This window comes from Gordionus sp. m RMFG-2023, chromosome 2 (genome assembly GCF_954871325.1).
Source record: "Gordionus sp. m RMFG-2023 chromosome 2, tfGorSpeb1-WG-v2, whole genome shotgun sequence".
Taxonomy (NCBI): domain Eukaryota; kingdom Metazoa; phylum Nematomorpha; class Gordioida; order Chordodea; family Parachordodidae; genus Gordionus; species Gordionus sp. m RMFG-2023.
In genome coordinates this window covers 28,984,882-29,005,262 of record NC_088776.1, presented here as the reverse complement: position 1 = coordinate 29,005,262, position 20,381 = coordinate 28,984,882, and the positions used below count along the sequence as shown (strand labels likewise).

Sequence of the window (20,381 nt, the reverse complement as noted above, 5' to 3'; positions counted from 1 at the left end):
TTCCTACATATATATTTTTTAATGAGTTTAGACTATATTAAAGGTGAATTTATTTAAAATATCACTACATATAACAATTTAACAAATGTATACATATGAAATCCAAATAAGGTAAAATTATAATGAATATATATTTTTAAAATAATATAGAAAAATCTTTATATTATAGGTTTGTAATGTCAAAAAATATTTTGAAATATTTAATAAAAAATATCACTATAAAATGTAAAAACAATTTTGAAAAAATATATAAAATACAAAATAAGGTAAAATTTTATTTGTAGAAAATATAATATATTTTTATAATATAGGATGTATAAATAAAGGGCTACCCACACAGTTAGGTAAATTTTATTTCTTTTCAAAATTATTTGTTATCCTCTCAAGAGTGAGAGTAGTTGCATATGAATGCTTACTAATTGCTATATAGCTAAGCATGTGGTCCTAATAAATTTTTGGATTGTTGAAATCTCCATTTGAAGAAATAGACCAAGCTAAGATGGTTACATCCAGTGGCTAAATAACAAGATAAAAAATTTATTTAATTATTACCTAAGACAAACCATGCGTTTTTTTTTATGGTTATAGGATATTTAATAAAATTAGGCTGCGGTGTAAACTGATTTTATATGTTTTAGTATGTGATAAAAAAGTTTCCTATATAAGATCGAATAAATAAATATTTTTGCCATTCTCATATAATTGTAAAATTTAGCCTGATTTTTTAAAGAGTTTAGGAAAGAGGAGGTAAAATTTACCATCCTTCCTTTTATTAACATTGAGATTGTTTAATGTTCTCTTTTTCATCATCATTTTGTATAAAATATATAATTTGATGGAAACCATTATAATGAAATATTGTTAAAATCGCTTACAATTACCAGATGTTAAATTTGCACTATGTATGAAAATGCTGGTATTGATCCAGCTGATATGCTGCTGCGATATCGCGGCTAAGCAATAGCGCTTCACTATGAATTCAAGGTTAAGATGAAAAGGATTGTAGTATAATTATAATTATTTTATATAATCATAATTACATGTAATTTTAATTTTTTATAATCATAATTACATGTGATTAATTTGAGGAAAAATTGGATCGGATTGACTTTTTCCCAAACATGATAGAACACATTTCTGGTACAATCAGATTTTAAAATTTAAAAAAAACGCGCTCAAAAAATGTTAAATTTGAAAAAATAACCTATTACGTAAAAAAACATTCCCACGAACATATATATCGATATATAAAATTTATATTAAAAATTTATTTTTAAAATAAATATAAGAAGTTAATTAATTTTTTCATAAATTTCAAAATATATATTTATATATTTTTTCAAAACATTTACAAATATATTTTTAATAAATTTTAAAAAAATAATTTTTATAAAGTAAATATTATATATCGATTATAACATTTAAATTGCATGAGGATTCTAAATGTAAATATATATTTATTTATTAAAAATGTTCAATTATTTAATTTCATTCAATCTTTGCCCAGAAACTGGAAGTTATCAATATTATTTTTTTTTTATTTTCTAGATTTTGTCTAAATATTTTTATGAAAAAATTATATTTTTAAAATTTCTATAATTTTTTTAGCTAGAAAACGTTTCCTCTATTTTCTAGATTTTGGGATAAAATTAAATTGGGGAATGCCGAGGCTTCTAAGTTAAAATATATCATGGCAACATTTTTGTCATTATTCATTTGACCGACTTTTCGTTGTTTTGAAGAAATTTTATTTTAGCATGATTAAACTCTAAATTAACTCGTAATTGAAAAAATCTGGGTAGGAATACTATAAAACATTTTATACATAATCTTTAAATTAAAATTTTCTGTGTATAATCTTTAATAGTGTTATTTCTTCTATACTTAGAATATTTGCCACTTTTATAGGCTATTGGAATATTTGAAATATTATTTATCTTTTTTTGAAGAAATATGAAATTGTTTGATGAAGATATATTTAAAGTTAGCAGAAATTTTTTTTTAGTTAGAATAATACAAAACAAAATTTTTGCAAGGAAATATCAAATTAACCCTAACTCTACTTTTTACAATGCGATTTAAAAAAATTATTTAAAAAATTGTTAGTATGTAATATTAACATTATATTTTTAGAACAATATTTAAATTGTGTTGAAGACTGTCAATTAATTGATGAAGTCCATAAAATTAATATTATGTATAAAATATCATATTTAGAAAATTTTCTAAATTTTGTTTGCTTTAAAAAGGATTAATACATTTTTAAATTATTGTTGTGCCCGGATTTAGAAAAAATTGTCATTTTAAATTTATATCTTGAGAACTACATTACAATGGAACATTGTTTATTCTCTTTATTCGACTTATGAACTTAAACTTTTTAAAAAAATTCTTTGAATCTTGCCGAACCCGGGATCAAAATGTCTAAACCCGCATGAACCGAAACCCATCTTTAAAAAATTTCCGAACAATAACCCATATCGAGCTCGACAAAAAAAAGCATGATTCATACATTTTCTTTTTTAAACTTCTTTTCTTTATATAGTAGGTTTTTTAAATTCAAGACTTTTTAAAGGGGGGGGGGGGTACTTAACCCAATAAATATAAATAAAAACCATTAGAATGATTGGAAAGACAACTTGATAGGCAGCGATTCGAAGTACATAGGTCGTAAAAGGTTTGAAGAGCTAGCGCCTCCGCCTCGATAATGTTATAAAAATGGGGTATCACGTTTTTAAACAAATACAGGGCGTCAGACTCGGAGTTTTTGAGATGATTATCATTATCCATATTTAAAGATGATGATGGGAAGGGCAACCACACACGTAGATCGTCCGAGTTAGCTTCGTGGGTTTCGGAAAACCCAGCGACGCTTAAGCCACCCTTGCCGTTTGTTTTGAGTCTTGAAGAGATAAAAATTTATTAGATATAAATTTAATGAAATTTATGATTATTGTATAAATATTTTAAAAATAAATGATCACATTTTAATTTAGGTATCTAAATTACTATATCCCTAATTATTTTATTAATCTTATAACCGTCAAAGTTTTTTTTAATAATAAAAATAATTTTTTTGAAATAAGAGTTAAATAGGAATTCAATTTGCCATTGTCTGTAATCCTACGAATTTCTAGATTAATCAAATATATGAAACGAACTTTGTTATAAAACGAATATATTAATTGAATCAAAATATTATTAAAGTATTTTAATATGGTTCTTAATCTTACATTTAGCAATCACTATAAATGAACAAAAGTATTGGTTTAGAGAAATTCATAAATTATTAAATCCATATGAAATTAATAATGATCCAGAGGTTTTAAAATGTTTTAATTAAAATAACTTTCTAAATGCATAAAAACGGCAAAAAATGTTCGGGCGCTCGAGTTTTTGAGAAGACGATAATTTACATTCCCAGCATTTAGGAAGTTTGGGGATTATATTGTTACAAATTTCTTTTTGGAGAAATGTTTCATATGTGTTATCATTGACACCTTATAGTTAAAAAAAAATATTATGTGTATAAATTTAATGAAGGATATGAATAAACGAATAACATTTATAAATTGTCAAGGTTTATATTAGGGCTGCATTGATATCAGAAATAGATCGGTATTGAATCGGCGCCTATATTATTTTTCAAGAAAATATTGGATTGGTTACTATTTTGATAAAACCAAACTGAAATATTTAAACATTAATTTACATTATATGTGCTAATTTAGTGTTGTTAATGTAATTAGCCATTTTTTGCGGAACTTTAACTACAACTTATTAGAATTTGAAAAATATAACTTAAGCTTGTAATTAAGTTATATTTAAAATTTTGTTTAATTAAAAGTGTTAGATGCTTTTTAAAAATGTGTTTTAATTTATTTATTTAAGATTTAAAATTGTTAAGAATTTTACTATTACTTTTATATATAAAACTATATTATACTCTTCCCCGTAAAATAACATTTTTTCGTAACCAATTATTTTATATTATTTATGATTGAATGATTTAGTAATTAGGGAACGAAAACGTAATTAATCAGTGAATAGGGGTTAAGGAAGCCAGGCCTTGCAATTATTTAGTTACACACAGAAATGAAAGCCCAAGCGATGGGAAATGAGGTTATAAGGCACGAAAAAATAAATTGGAAAAATGTAACCATTTAGGTCTCAATAACTAACACTTTTTTTATTAGATAGGACTTTTTCTGGGATAGTAGCAATTGTGTTGGAAAAGATTATTAAAGTGAAGGCCAGAAAATAGGTTACGAAATAAGATCTTTAGTTAAGAAAAATAATGGTGACTATTTTAATCCCACATGACCCAGTAAAACTTCTTTCTTACCTTATTCTTTGATACTCCCAAGCCGAATGTTTTAAGGATAATTCTCGTGGTTAAAAGTTTATCTGATTGCATCTATGTCCTCTTTCAAAATTTCAACTTAGGAAAGGAATGGCTCAGATATTTTATAGCTTCAATACTTTCAAAGTACCTGATAGAACCCTTGCTTAAATCTCTAACACAGCATATTAAAGATGCTGCTCTTAATACTGATCCACACCTTCTTGTTAACTTTTCATCTACCAATTATTGCACAGAGAAAAAAACATCCCTTATTAAGCAAGGTCAAACTTATCTCCAAAAAATGATAACTTAAATATCAAAGGTACAGTTCGATTAGCATCCACCTATGATTCACGCTGAACCTTCTTACATTCCCCCACCATCATTCCAAATGATTTTCAACCTTATTTCATTCGCGTGACTGAAGTCGCATAGGAAGAAGTCAAAAAAGCCATTTGATTCTGCCCAATGTCCTGATGTAATTCATTCTATATTTTTACAGAACATTTCCTCTCCATTATATGCGCACAGGCTTCAATTTTAGTTGCTAACTAACCTTTACAGTTAAGGCTGGGATGTTCCAAGTTTTACCTCTCATTCTTTTTGGTGCATGACTCATTGCCTTATAAAAATCCAACAATTATATCATGCCAATAGCTATAGGTTCAACCTTTCGGCGTCTTGTTGCCAAAATGATTTCTGCAAGAATAAAGCATGATTTTTGAGTTCGTTTCAACTTGGTGTTTAGTGAGTGGTTGTGAGACCGTGGTTTACTTGACCCAAATTCATACCTCAAATAAAATCGAATAAGGTCGACATAATACCCTGTTTTGACATCTTTCTTAAATCCTCGAGCACTCTTTTCCCAGATATAGCAGATTTTTCCATTCTTGCTATCAATATCCTGCCACAATACAATTTGATTATTCAAAAATTCCCTCCATAGAGGGGTTGAACTGGGTAATCCTCTCGGATCATTGCTATTTTGTCTCGTAATAAACGATATGATCAAGGAAATCAATACCTTATGCTCCCTTTCTCTCCTTATCTGGTACATCCACGATGGTACAATCTGTGGCTCATTCAAAGAGGTCAATAAAGCGATTGATATAATCTTGGAGATTAATTTATCTTTAGGGCCTATTCTCAATCAGAACAAATCTGAATTCATCCATCTAAACTGCTCCTAGCCAAATACCCACAATTTTAATATCATTAATCAAAATCAATTAGCAATACTTATTGGAAGGAACTTGGTCGTTTGCACCTTTCTTCATTCAACTCTTGAAACTCCTTGCAAGTTGGGTGATATCTTACTCCTATTTTCCTATCATAAATCGTTTTTCCATCTAAATTTTTTTAATATACTGCACATTCTTTATGCTCTTAGGATTACCCCTGTTTTTAAATATCCCACTCCCTTAAATGTATATGAAACTGAAAATCAAGATAATTACCGAAGAAATATTAAATCTTAAGTTTGGGAAAATAGTTTAGGCCCATGGCTCTCTCCTAACAAAATTTGGAGTTCTTAACATCAGATCTCCTTATGATTTAGCATTAATTACATTTATCTCAAGCTGCTTATTACCAAAACCTTGTAAACGCTCATACTACCGTGAATGATTCCTCCTACACCGATGCATTAGCTTAATTGAGATCTTGGATTCATGATAATACTTTACCAGTCACTTGTAAACAAAAGGAATGGTGCCTCCCAGTCTTAAGCTTTAAGAAAAACACATAATCAACTGGTGCAAAAGAATTTATTGGGGAAATTTATTAATAAATATTTAATGAAAGATCTTTATTTTCAAAGCAACTTATTAGAACGTCTTTACTTGAATCTATATTTCGATCCTCATCAATTTCTTTCTATCATTATAAGAATTTAATCTTAATTCATATTTTTATCTTCATATATTTTTTTTTAGAATTGAGGTTGAAATATTTCAATTAAGGTACAATTTACACTTACAAAGTGTAGACTTAGTGCCTTTGATTGATTCAATATTAAATAGATTATCAATCTTGATTTTGTAAAATTCAACAAAAATTCTATTGATTTAAAAAAAGAACTTTGGTGGTTGATCTGAATTAAAAAATTATTTGTAAAATTTAAAAAATAAGAATATAGATAAAAAAAAATATATTTTTCCAAAAAATTTTAGGTAAAAAGAAACGCTTTGCTTTTAGGTTACTCAAAAAAAAGAAACGCGTTACTAGTTACCCTTTAAAACAAGTAATAAATGGCGTTCCACAACGTTACTTTCATCAATATTAATTTATAGCAATATATTTGTGGAATAAAATCAGAAAAGATAAGATTTTTTTCATTAAATCGTCTTGTACTGATTTTGTAATTAAAAGATTATATTTCAACATAAATTTCTATTCAATTTATGCCAATTTTCGTAGTGTAAACTTATTTGGTTAGTAAGAGTCATATGGATTATATAAAAATAATTATAGAGAAACTAAAATGTAGAACACCAAATAAGGGTATAATATGTATATTTACAAAAATAGCTAAAATCTTAGTAAAGGTTTAGCATAAAAAGCTGGTCAATTTATACAGATATTAATTTCTAAGAACAGTATTATTATTTTTGTTAATGGAGCATATAATAAAAATGGACAATTTTAGTAAGTCAAATTACGGAACTCAATTTATTATTATTACAAAAAAGGGTAAAAACCTTAAATGATCGCTTATTAAAAATGGTCAATTTGGAATCAACAAAAATCGTCAAGAAACCAACTAAGCTATAGACTAGATTACAAAAAAAATATACTTTTAAAAAGGACCAAATTTATCAAAAATACTAAAAATTTCCCCTATTCCAAAAAAACTAAACTAGGACGATTAGGACTCTATTTAACTAAAGTGCCACTCTTATTTTGTTAAAAATCATTTCCATTTTCAAAAAAAGATACAATGTTTTTAAAATGCACTAAAAAAGTAGAAAGATCGATTCGATACTCAGGGTATCAGCTGATCCGAGTAGCCGATAGTGTGGCTAAATGGGATTTAAGCCGATTTTAAAAACGGCTCATTTTATCACGAAAAAATATTACGTTAGTCTGAAGATTTTGATCATGATAAAAGGTTTAGAAATCTATTATCGAAATTTCGAGGCTTAGGGAATATTTTTCTCTAAAATATTGATAGTTGTTTTTTAAAATCGGCTTGCCGTTTAACAACACTAGCCTACATTAAGTTTGCTATGAATTTGTAAAAACAATATATCTACGGTGTTAAGAAGGAAGGTGCTATTAATTTTTTTTCCTTCCCTATCTTTTTACTGTTAATTTTATATGATTTTATAAATACATAAATATATATGATCATTAGTATTTTTGTATTGGTATCGTAATCTCGATTGATACCATTTTGATATGGGCTTAAAAAAGTCATAGTCACTATGATATTGCAAAAATCACTAATTATTGAAAGTGACATGATGTGATTAAAAAAACTAATACATAAATAAATTAATTAATGTTTTTTTACTTTTTATGGTGAGCAAATTATTAGAATCGTTATGAATATGTTTGTTGACAAAACTTTTTTGATTAAAGCTGTTGGGGAATAATTCAACATTTTTATAACTACAAGTTGTAAGACTTATCAAATCAGAACTAGCATATGAAAAAGTACCATGAGGCTTGTTTACTCTAAGTTCAGATACTTTTGCTGACAGTTCATTATCACCGCCACGAATTTGCGTATTAAAAGTCTGCATATTGTATTCGTGATTTGAGGTGGTCATATCTAAATATCCACCAGGGTTAAAATTAGTGAAAGATATCGAGCCAAGGTCCTTGCGTGGCCTGCCGCGACCTCTTTTTTCATTGGAGTTATTTAAATTATTGTTATTATTAGAGTTTTTAGTAGTTTTATTCTTGATAAGAATTTCTCCCTTTCCAAATGGAGTGGTGCTAGAATATAAAGTCGGTATTAAACACGTTTTATCCGGGGACGCGAAATTATATTCCGATGCGTTATACGTTTTATTATGAATGTGACCTATATTTCGGTCACAATATTCATCTATTAATTCAATTTTATCTAAGATTTTAGTTTGATTTGCGTTAGTGTTAATAAAATCTTCTTCAGCCTGATTGGAGTACCTATGAAACCATGTGTGTTTCAACTTTAACTTCTTGTGAATTATAAGCGAATCATTTTGATCGCTAGTTTCTTCCATGCTTTCAAGTTTTGTTTTGCTAGCCTCACTATTGTTACATGGTATTTCTGAAATAGTGGGGTCGCTATTTTTATCATAAGAAATTTGGTGAGTATAAGATTTTGGATATGTGTTTTTTCTATCGTCATTCAAAATTTTGGTAGTTGAAGGTTTGAAACTTTCTTTTTTAATTTTTTTCCCAACGAGCTTATAGCCTTCCTTAACATCCTTATAACCATGTTCGTGATCGTCGTTACAAAGAAACGCAGAATGAACAGCTTTTTCTATGAAGCTCTGGAAAGAGTTGTTAATTTTCGAGAGATCATCCGTCATTAAAAGCGGGCTATGCAGGGTTGTTATCAGGCTTTTTGCACTACTAGGAGATGCGTCTTTGGGAATTTCCTTTGATGGTGTTTTATTAAGACGATGAGTTCCGATACTGTAATTAGTGTGACTGAGATTTAATGGCTGGTCTATTTTATTAGATATATGATTACGTTCATTTTTATTATCCATTATAAATTGTTTTTGATCCTTATCAATACCATTACATTTAGGTTGTTGAAGTCTATTATTCTGTGCATGATTCGTGATACCATTCAACATGTAAAAAGGTGGAACATGGTGAGGCGTGAGTGTGGGTAGATAAGGAAATGAAAGCGGAAAATTGTGAGTTAGTAAGTGTGGAGCCATAAGGGAGGATGGCATGAAAGGCAGGGCTTCATTTTGATTGATGCTTAAATTTGGGATGTTGTTGGAGTGAACAAAAAAGTTACGGAAAATATTGTTATTAACAATGTCCGTGTTATTATAACAGCTGATATATGGATTATTAAAAGATGAGAGATTATTGGAATAATTATTCAGTTTGTGAATTATTTTATTATTCTCGGGATTGTTATAAAGATATGGCGTATTGAAATTGTCGGATTTGGAAAAATTGTTGTTGGCAAACAGGCTAGTATTGAAATTGGGGACATTATTATTGTTAGGACATATCAAGGTGGTGTTCGAGAGTAATAAATTATTGATATATTTCATCATGTACCCAGAGTCCAGCAATTTATCGCAATTATTTGATTTAGAGACATTTTCATTGCATTTATTATCTATTACATCATTTTCGTGCAGATAATTGCTCTTTCCATTACAAAAATTGGGCAGCAATAAATTCATGTATGTCTCTTGCAATTTATCGGCGTTATTAGTAAAGGAATTCACGCCTTTATTGCCATTCTGGTAATTGCGCACGTGATGAGACGTGATACTTAATTTAGGGTTGTCATTTGAAAATGTGTAAGTGGGGTTACTATTGGATATTTTAAATAAGGATTCCTTGAAGTGATCATCTACGGCTTCTAAATGAGATTCGCTATAATTTTGAAATATCTTGGGTCGATTGTTATCTCTATGTATCAAATATTTATCTTCCACATTATTATTGTTGGGATTATTATATGTGCTATTATCTAAATTAATATTAAATAATATATTGTTGTCTGTGGGATTTGAGCCATCGAGCGTAGTCTTAAAATTTTGTGAAGTTGTGGCTGTTGTGTTGTAGATATCTGAACTATTTAGGCTATTAATATTGTAAAAACTATTCGTGTTATTGAAAGGTAGAGAGGGAAAGAAAAAATTGAGAGGCTTTGATGTGTTTTTAAGGGGAATAAAGTTATAGTGTGAGGTGCCTAAACCAGTTGCGAAGGCGGAAAATTCCTCGTTATATTTATAATTAAATCCCGATAATACTTGATTGGGATTGTTGGAAAAACTTATAAAGTTTATGTTGTCATTCCTGTCAGCTAGACTATAGTATGTTTTTTCTTTTTCATTGTGTGAGAGATTGAAGTTATGAGTTCCGTTATCTATAGTTAGATTATTAGGGCTATAATTAACTATGTTAGGAGTTCTGCAAAAGAATGGAAACGAATTGGGATAAGTAAGATCTAAAAAAGGATTATCATCTAGTTCTTTGGCAGTGGATAAGGTTTTTGCATTTCCATTAGATGTTAGACCTTTAACATTAGATTCATGGCCATCATAATTGCAATCGGTAATAGGGATCCTCTTATCGTGGTAAACAGTAATATTGCTACTCGGATATTTATAAATATGTTCAAAACCTACGGAAGATATGGTAGGTTTCGACTTTTTTTTCTTGAGATTTAATATCTCGTTACCAGACTCTTGTTGCTGGTGTTGCACGAGCAAATCGCTGTTTTGGATGTTTGAACTAAAATATTTCAGGCTTTCTCCTCGATTAACGCTCTCAAGTGTATCTTGCTGACCAAGGCATTTGTGAATAGCTCTTTCAATAGATTCACCCACAGAAATTTCTCTGGACTCATCGATATTCTCACTTTCGCAATTAGTCATATCTTTTCCCGATTTTATATCACTATGGGACATTGTGTTGTGATGCGTATTAAGTTGTGAGAGATTATTCAGGTTGTATAGTTTAAGGGCGGCCGCATATAAATCGTTCGAGTTTTTGAAATCGTTAAAAAAGGTTAAGCGATGGGCAAATATGTCTTTAGTCCCCATTTCGGTTCTGTTACTAAGGTATGGTGTCTGTATAATGTTTTTTGTATATAGTTATATCATATTATTTGTGCGTTTTTTTTTAAATTTTGATCGAGGAAAGCTTTAAATTATATTTAATATTGTATCAGAGATTCTTAAACATTTTCCAAATAGGCTTGGATTTTTTTTGACCCAGTTTGGGTTTTTAGTTCTTGTCATGATGTTTTTAACATTATTTATGAGGCCGTCCTACCTTTTTTTCATATTTAGGCCCGGTCTGATTTTAATAATTTTACCCGTCCCAGATTTTTGAAATTTGGCTATTCTAAATAATTTGTTGTCATTATAGTTAATTGCTGTAATTTAAATCAAAGATACGTCGATAAAGATCCTGCGTATTGGCTGATATTTTCCATTTATACCAATAACACTAGCCGATACCCAAAAATGATAATAAAATTTATAAATTTTAACTTTCCCCCACCACGTTAACCTGATTATAATTGCTAGCGAAGGTAAACGATCCGGTTCTGTCGGTCCTTACCGAGACCGGGCGGGATCAACGGATGGACCGGTGTTTTTCGAGGACCGCAATCTAAAGCGGTTTTATTAATATTTTAGTTTGCCTTATTATTCAATTTTTATTATTATTTAGTAACTTTTTATTTTATATTACTTTTATAGGGAAGTTATTTAAATTTTGTGATTCTTTTTCTATTTTAGTTCATTTTTAATTTAGAAAGAAAATAAAATGTTTGTCAAAAAAGTATTTTACTTTTAAATTAAATAATTTCATTATTTATTATATTATTCACAATGAAAAAAAAACAAGAATTAACTTAGGTAAAAACAAAAATATTTTTTAAATAACAAATAAACTGAAAGACCTGTCCTAGAATTTTTTTATTTTGAACAACGGTCTGAACCGGTCTTTAATTTGGGGATCGTGGTCTAATCATCCGAAGACCAGATCGTGACCTTCATTATGCATTGAAAAAACTTTAATTTTATAATTATAGACAAAAATGTAGATGTAAAATAAAAAAGATCTTTAAGTTACATTATTTCTAAAAAAATTATATAATGTAATAATGTACGTGTTGATTCATTTCGCCCAAATTTTTTTCGTTATTGCTATGCAAATCTAAAAAAAAAATTATAATGTAGAAAAAAAGAACACATTACAATAAAGTATTAAAACTTGCCTAGTGGATTGTTCCTTTTTGCATCATTCATAATGATAATGAAGCTATGTTGACATACTTGCAAAGGAAAAAGGATTACGAGATCCACTAATGAGTCGCAGCGAATCAGCTTTAAAGTTTTTGACAATAAAAATTACTAATTAAAAATTCAGCATATGGGAATGTAAGATAAGGTTAAAATTAAATAAAAATTAAGTCCTTATTTTTAAAGTTTACATTCAAACTAATCTTTGCAAAACAAATTAAATCTAGTCCCAGCACATCACGCTGCGGAGTGGCCCGAATTTTAAAAGCTTATAAAGAAAGAATCTTAAACTCAAAATATTTATTTTTACTATTATCCAATAATATTAAATATTAAACAATAACTGATAATTTAATGATGATTATGTATTTTATTTTATTTATTACAAAATAATTTCCAATTTTTTCTTCATATTTTTTAAATTAATTTTATAAATGTGATATTCAATAGCTAGTGTTGCTAATGGCTCGTTTTGAGCTGATTTTTAAAAACTGGGCTAAGAAAATATAAACTTGAAAACATTTTATGATTTTACTGTTGTTATTAGAGGTCTGCATTGGGTGGGTTTTTGAACCATAAGACCTCCCACCCAATGTTTAAAAAAAATTTAACCCGCCCGCCCATAGTTTTAAAAAAAAATATACCTGCCCGCCCATACTTTAAAAAAAAATATATCCATCCGCCCGCCCATCAGCCTAAAATTCCTTACCCGCCTGCCCATAAGTCTAAAAAATTTTACCCACCCGCCCATTAGTCTAAAATTTTTTGCCAGTCCACCCATTATTTATAAAAAAAATTTAACCCAAGCCCGCTATTATAAAATTTAATTATGACTATTCTTTCAATTTTTAAAGCATCTAATAAAAATTATTTAGCATTACACTTCTATAAAAAGTTTAAGCATAAAAAAATACTCAATTTAAATTATGGATAATTTATTTGATCAAATAAAATATTTATGAAGAAATATAAATATAAAATTGATATTATATGTAATTATAATGCAAAATTAAATCGACATTTCCTGGATTCAAACACGTTCTTCTTTGTTCTAAAAACTTACAACAATACTAAATCCTCGTTCAGAAGAAGGACTAATTGCAGGAATTGCCAATTTCTTGCTAATCTTAATAGCTTTGGAAAATCTCTTTCTTGTCGTTTCCACCAAAGAAGTTATAAATATACAAAAAAGTTTATTTATTTTAAGAAAAATGATCTTATGATACCAAAAATGGGCATTTTAATTTTTAATATGCAAAAAATTCAAAAAAACAATTTTTTTTAATATTTACTTAAATGATTTTATATTTTTTAACCCGCCCACCCATAGTTTAAAAAAAAATTTCAAACCGCCCGTCCAACTGCCCTCTTAAAAAATTTTTTGCCCGCTCACTTCGAAATTTCGCCCAATTTAGACCTTTAGTTGCTATATCAGGGGAAGCCTATCCTACCCTTAATTGGTCATCCCATCTTATATTTAATTAAATGAGCACTTAAGTCTCTTTGATTAATAAACGCAATTAGTGCTCAATAAAAAATAGAATTTCATTATATTTTAACGAATTTGGAAACTTTTATATCTGGTACATTAGAGTCCAGACTTAAATTGGAATATTTTGAATACCTACCTCAATCTTATAATATCAACTTTACACGTCAGTAGCGTCTCGAGCCTCTTTAAAAATTATAGCCCCCTGAACGAATTTTTTTTAATAGATCCCTAATATTGATAGCTCCCTGAACAATATTTTTTTAGAATTCTATTATGAATTATATATAGATTTCTTATTATTTTTAAAAAATTAATAAAACTATATAATTTTTTACAAAATGAGTGCTATTTTAATTATTAGATTAATAATACTATAATTTATATTTTCATTAAGTTAACAATTGCAATCAAATTCTGTGTTAAAAATGGGGTATCAATATATCACTCATCGTTAGTGTTGTTAATTAGTCGAATTCCTCGACTACGACTTTAACGATTAAATTAGTCGATAAGTCGGATAATTTAGTATATTTCCTTTTATTTATTTTAATGAATTTATTAATTTTTAGAGCCTGGCTACCACCAAATCTAATATTTTTTTAAATTATTATTTTATTAATGGAAAATTAGGTAGATTTATTTTGTTTTCAAATAATTTAATAAAATAAATATATTAAAAATAAATAAAATTAAACATTTTATTCTCTGTCGACTAATCGACTAATTAAGCGGCTTAAGTTTTTAGTCGAATTTTTTGAGTATAACTATTATTTAGTCACTAATCATAGTTATAATAATTTTATATTATTTAAATGTATATTATTATTTTAGAATCATACATTTTATTTTCATATTATATAATTATTAATTTTTGAAATTTGATTAAATATGTCATATTATATGACAACAAAAAATATTTATATATGCAATAATAATATCTTAATATCAATCAAGTATTAACAGTTGAAGCTTAATTGATTTTAATTATTGAAATGTTATAACTCTAATTAAATAAATATAAACATTGATTAATTGATAAAAAAATCCAAATTAATATTGTGATTTGTGTTAGCCGAGTTCATAATCCCTAATCGACTATATTACTCATTTTTAAATTTACTTTGCTATACCACTTCCTAAGAAAATTTCTAAAATCTAAACCAGTATACAAAAATACTTTGTGAAAACTCTAAGTATATTTATAAAACATCTTTTACTCATTTATTTTATATTAGATAATAAAGTGAAAACGAGTGTTAAAAATCAACTAACAATAAAAGGGGATAAATATAATAAAGTTTTATTTTAATTTAAAACATATTGAAATTAAATATGGACAAGTAATTAATTAACAAGATTAATCGTTGTGTTGGAAATTTAATTAAAAATAAAAAAATGTGTTAGACTTTTATTAATTTTTTCTTAAATAAGTAAAAAAATATTTATTAATTTTTTAAATTTTACTTAAATATTAAAAAAAAATGTTTAATATAGAATCTTTATTATCCAATAGTAATATTAATTTTTCCAATTTAATTGAAAACTCCCAATCTTCGTCGAGAATTCAAAGACCAAAAAGAATACACAAATATTGGAATAAAGAAAAAATAGATATAGTTACTAAAATGTTATCAATGCCAGAAAGAGAACAGATGAAAATTAAAGACATTGCAAAATGCGTCGAAATGTCTACAGCATCAGTTCATAAATTTAGACGTGACACATTCCCAGATATAAATGGAGAACCTTTAAAAGAATATAATATTCAAAAAAGAGGAAGTAAAAAAAAAGATACTTCCATAATTGAAAGACTCATCATAAATTTATTGATGGATAATAATACTCTTACTATCCAGCAGATAATAGAAAATTTACCTCCTGGTAGTCCAAGAACAACAATTAGCAAATATATAAAAAATATAGGTTGGTCGAAAAAAAGAGCTGGCAAGGAGCCTGATAGAAGAAATACTCCTGGGGCAATCAATATTCGTCAAATCTATTGTGTAAAGATCTTAAATACCCCAAGAGAAAAATTATATTTCTTAGATGAAACTGGAATAAACTTGCACGTTGTACCAATCTACGCCTGGGCACCATACAATGTCCGTCCAGTAATAAAAATTCCATCCTCTAAGGGTAAAAATGTAAGCATACTTTGTACAATTGGAATTGGAGGGGTAATCCATTATAAAATAATCGAAGGAGCTTATAATGGGTTGTTATTCCGTGATTTTATGACAGAGCTTATCAGTGTCTTACCACGATGCAATTATTGTAATGGATAATGCATCTATCCATAGAAGCCATCTTATCGATGCATATAAAGATAGGATTGAATATCTACCACCATATTCACCTCAGCTAAATCCCATCGAAAATTTTTTTGGAGTCTTGAAAAATAAATATCGAGCAATAAACCCCCGCCCTACTTCAAGAGATGAAATTATTGGGAATATTATTCAGCTCTTACACGGATTTATTCCTTATGATTTTACTAACTTTTACAATCACATGCAAAACTATTTGGAGTTGGGTTATCGCGGGCAACTGATTAATTAGGTAATCCTTTTAATTGATTTGTATTAATAATTATAATATTAACTCTTTTAATTTCTAAATAGGTACCATCATCAAATTCGTGGAACAAAAGAATATTTTGATAAATTATAATTATATTTTTTATGTATTAATTATTTTATCGAAGTTATTACAAAAATTTATAGCATTATCATATTTTTATCGAAATAAATTGGTGCAAAATTTCAAAATAGATTACATTTAAGAAATTCTAAAATATTTTCAAATATCAAAAAGACTTTTTACAAAAAATGATTTAGAATTTTAGATAAAATTTAAACAAAAATCTTACTTGAACATTCTCAAAGAAGATCAAATTTTTTATTACAAATTTATATTTACAACATAATTTCTTTGTATTAATTTAAAAACGATTAATGTTAATTAATTGCTTGTCCATATTTAATTCCAATATGTATTAAATTAAAATAAAACTTTATTATATTTATCCCCTTTTATTGTTAGTTGATTTTTAACACTCGTTTCACTGTAAAGAAAGAAGAGATTGATTTCGATGAATGCTTTAAATAATGGAAATGGAAGCAATTTCTATATTATTATTATTAAGATAAATAGATATAAAATAACGATACCAAAACTAAATAAGTATAGATTATCTATAATATATAAAAGCCGTGAACACTCACAGTGTCACAATTTATAATATATATTTAAATCGTGAATTTTTAAAAGCCTCTGTAGCCAAATCGGCAAGAGCGTCGCGTAAAAATTTGATGACATTGGGTTCGATCCCAGCAAAGATCATTTTTTTTCTTAACCCAATTTAGTGTTTTTTTTTCTTAATCCAACTTGGTGGTTCCGTCTTTTGGGATGGACATTAACTAAATTCCCATTGGACCTGAAAATGTTGTCATTTGCAAACCTCTGGTGGTAAATGCATGGGAAAATAAAAGTGGTAGACGCATATTATTTATAAATGAATTCTTTGGCAGAGGTAAAATGCATTATGAACTGTTGTTTCCGATGTCATCCTAGAGGTCTGCAATGGGCAAGTTTTGGTGTACTGCTCATTTATTTAAAAATTTTGTTCAACTTTCCTGTCCAATGTTTAAAAATTATTATATTGGTTGATTTGGCTCGTTATGTATTATTTTAATGTTTTTTACTTAGATTTATGATAATATCTAATAATGAATAGAAGTCAGTTGCTCATTTTGACTGAAATAACAAGAATAAATTTTTCAGGTTTTAAACTGCAAATGAATGTATAAAAATTTATTTAGGAATATTTTTTTATTGAGCACAAATATAATTTTTACTAGGGCTGTGCCAATCTACATATTTTTCACCGTGATATTGGTTCAAAACCGATCCGACATTTATACTACACCACACCCCTTTGAACCAAATGTAATTTAAATATCAATATTTTTTATGCAAAAAATCGAATTAATGAATCTTTCATTATTCCTCCTGGTAAAGTTAGAATTCCTCAGATAACGCATTTTGCAAAATTATCTTTTGTAAAATATTTCCATAATTCAGGTACCATATTTAAAAAAATTCTTTGATTTAAAGTATAAATAATAAAATTGGCTCTTTAAGATTTAAAATAAATAAAACTTTGGATGTTCCGTTCCTTTCTATTTTTATAAAAAAACTTTTAAAATACCATAAATCTATTTTTCAAAATATATAAAATTTAGGGGGTTTTGTGCATTTGCATTGTTTAAAAAAATATTTAGAAAATATTATAATAATGTAATAACATACATAACATAAAATAACAAAAAATAAGAAAAAAGATCGGATCGGTTTTTACAGGTATCGGACCGATCCGATATTTTTGGAAAACGCTAAATATCGGTGCCGATTCCGATATTTAATATCCGCACAGCCCTAATTTTTACAGAATTGAAATTAATAAAATGAAAATATTGAAGGTAATAAAAATATCAGAGACCTGTATGTACCATTTGCACAGCCTGTCCTTTATTTTTTTTTTAAATTTTTGGCATGGCCCAGTTTGGATTTTTTTTAAATATATTATATTTATTTCAATTTTTATAGATAATAATGGCTATTTAAGATATACAACCCGACCTGGATATCTTTAAAAATTTTTGGCCCAGTCCGGGTATATTTAAAAAATTAAAATATGCCCTAACCCGTACCTGTATCAAAATATATAGGGATGTACCGATATTTTTATCGGATCGGGTGGATATTTCACCCATTTTAAAATATCGGTTATGGGGCAATAATATAATTTCTGGTCCGATAAAAAAAAGCCTTTTTAGCAAAAATAAAATGTTCTAAAATTTTTAAAAAAAAGATCATTAATTTTTATAAATAAAATCAAAATCCATTTTTATATTTATTTTTTTTAATAATAATTAATTAATAAACAATCTGCTATATTGTTATTTTTTTGCGCATTCTGTTTAAAAAGTGTGCGATAACTTCAGAATCTGTTTTTAGTGAAGCTGGTGATATTGACAGTTACCATCGCCGCAGGCTGACCTCTGATAAATTGAAAATTTGGGTATTTCTAAAAAGAAATCTTCGATATATTAATGTTAAATATTATTTCAAATTTTTTAATATATTTGTTTATTACTTTATGTATATAGATTAATGGTTCCCGTTCTAAATCGCTAAAACAAAAATCGCTAAAAATTGGGAACATGGCTTATATCTCCTAGAAAATTTTTAAAATAAATTTGAAATTAATATTAATAGATACTAGGGGATTAAAATCGCTAAAACAAAAATCGCTAAAAATTGGGAACATGGCTTATATCTCCTAGAAAATTTTTAAAGTAAATTTGAAATTAATATTAATAGATACTAGGGGATTAAATACTTAATGTTATTACTTATTATATAAAAGTGATTTAACAATAAAATTTTTTATATACTTTTAGAAGTGCAATTGAATTAAATATAAACTATAACTGATCATTATAATATATTTAAATAACATAAGTTATGGTATGTTAAATTATAGATGTTATACTAATAAAAAGTATATTAAAAATTAAAACCATTAGTATCTTTGTTATAGGATCGGTAATCGGCCTATATCAATTTAATATCAGGAATATCGGATCGGATCGATCTCCGAGATATTACCAAAAATATATTTTATTATAATAAAGATCATCTTGAAGAATGGATCCATATCATGAGAAGATGCAAACTTATTCAAAACTCTGTGAATAACAATTTACTAATGAGTGCTTTGCTGCTCCCATTGTTAATATAAAAACCCTTAAGGAAGGAGCCATTCCCACAATCTAATAAATATTTGCATTACTAGCTCATGTTCCCCAAGAATGACAAGGAATTAGTATTCTCCTTAATTTGTTGATGGATAAATCAGAAATAAGCCTATATGAGGTGTCAACCAGAAATTTACCTTATTTTGATGAGAGTTAATTCGAAAATTTTCATTAATCTTATAATATGTTAAAGAAGTATATATATATATATACTTATTGCATTCAATATGAACAAATATTTATAGACTTTTTTTTAATTATATTAATTCCGTTATTTTTTTTAATTTGTATTATTTATGTACTCTATAAAAAATTTATCTTTCTAGATGAGGGTTTTGTATATTTTTATCATGGAAACACATTTTAGATTTGGACGCTTCAAGAAATTATATTATTTAAGAAAGAGCATCACATATTGTTATATCATCAAGATACCAAAAATTTATATCCAAATCAAATTTAATTTAAGATAATGGATAAGACACTAAATACGAAGGTAAAATAAACGAGGACGTGTGATCCCTGCTGGATCCTTTCGTCAGAATCTATGTCAAGTGGGCTGAATTGAGTTTAAATGTTACAGTATGTCTCTAAGAATTTTGAATAAACAGGAAATTTGGGATAAAAACATTGCTATTGAAAGCATTTTTAAAGTCTACTTTGATAAGCCATGTTAGGAGGAGGATTTTAGATATAATACAAATGGCATGTAAAGTTACAAAAGCCTTCTCCCTGAAAACCAAATCCTAATTGATACGTATACTTAATAAGTTAAG

At 27.3% G+C, this 20,381-nt stretch overlaps 1 protein-coding gene across 1 annotated transcript in view; it reads right to left on the bottom strand.

The window, feature by feature from the left end:
* Positions 1–20,381, bottom strand: part of LOC135924236 (uncharacterized) — a 98,509-nt gene that overhangs the window by 62,824 nt on the left and 15,304 nt on the right. Inside the window, exons 2-6 of the mRNA XM_065459288.1 lie at positions 12,267–12,375; positions 12,159–12,205; positions 7,860–11,109; positions 3,350–3,500; positions 2,616–2,902 (exon numbers count right to left, since the gene is read on the bottom strand). Coding sequence (XP_065315360.1) covers positions 2,616–2,902; positions 3,350–3,500; positions 7,860–11,109; positions 12,159–12,205; positions 12,267–12,297 — 3,766 coding nt within the window. The 5' untranslated portion in view covers positions 12,298–12,375. The remainder of the gene's footprint in view (positions 1–2,615; positions 2,903–3,349; positions 3,501–7,859; positions 11,110–12,158; positions 12,206–12,266; positions 12,376–20,381) is intronic.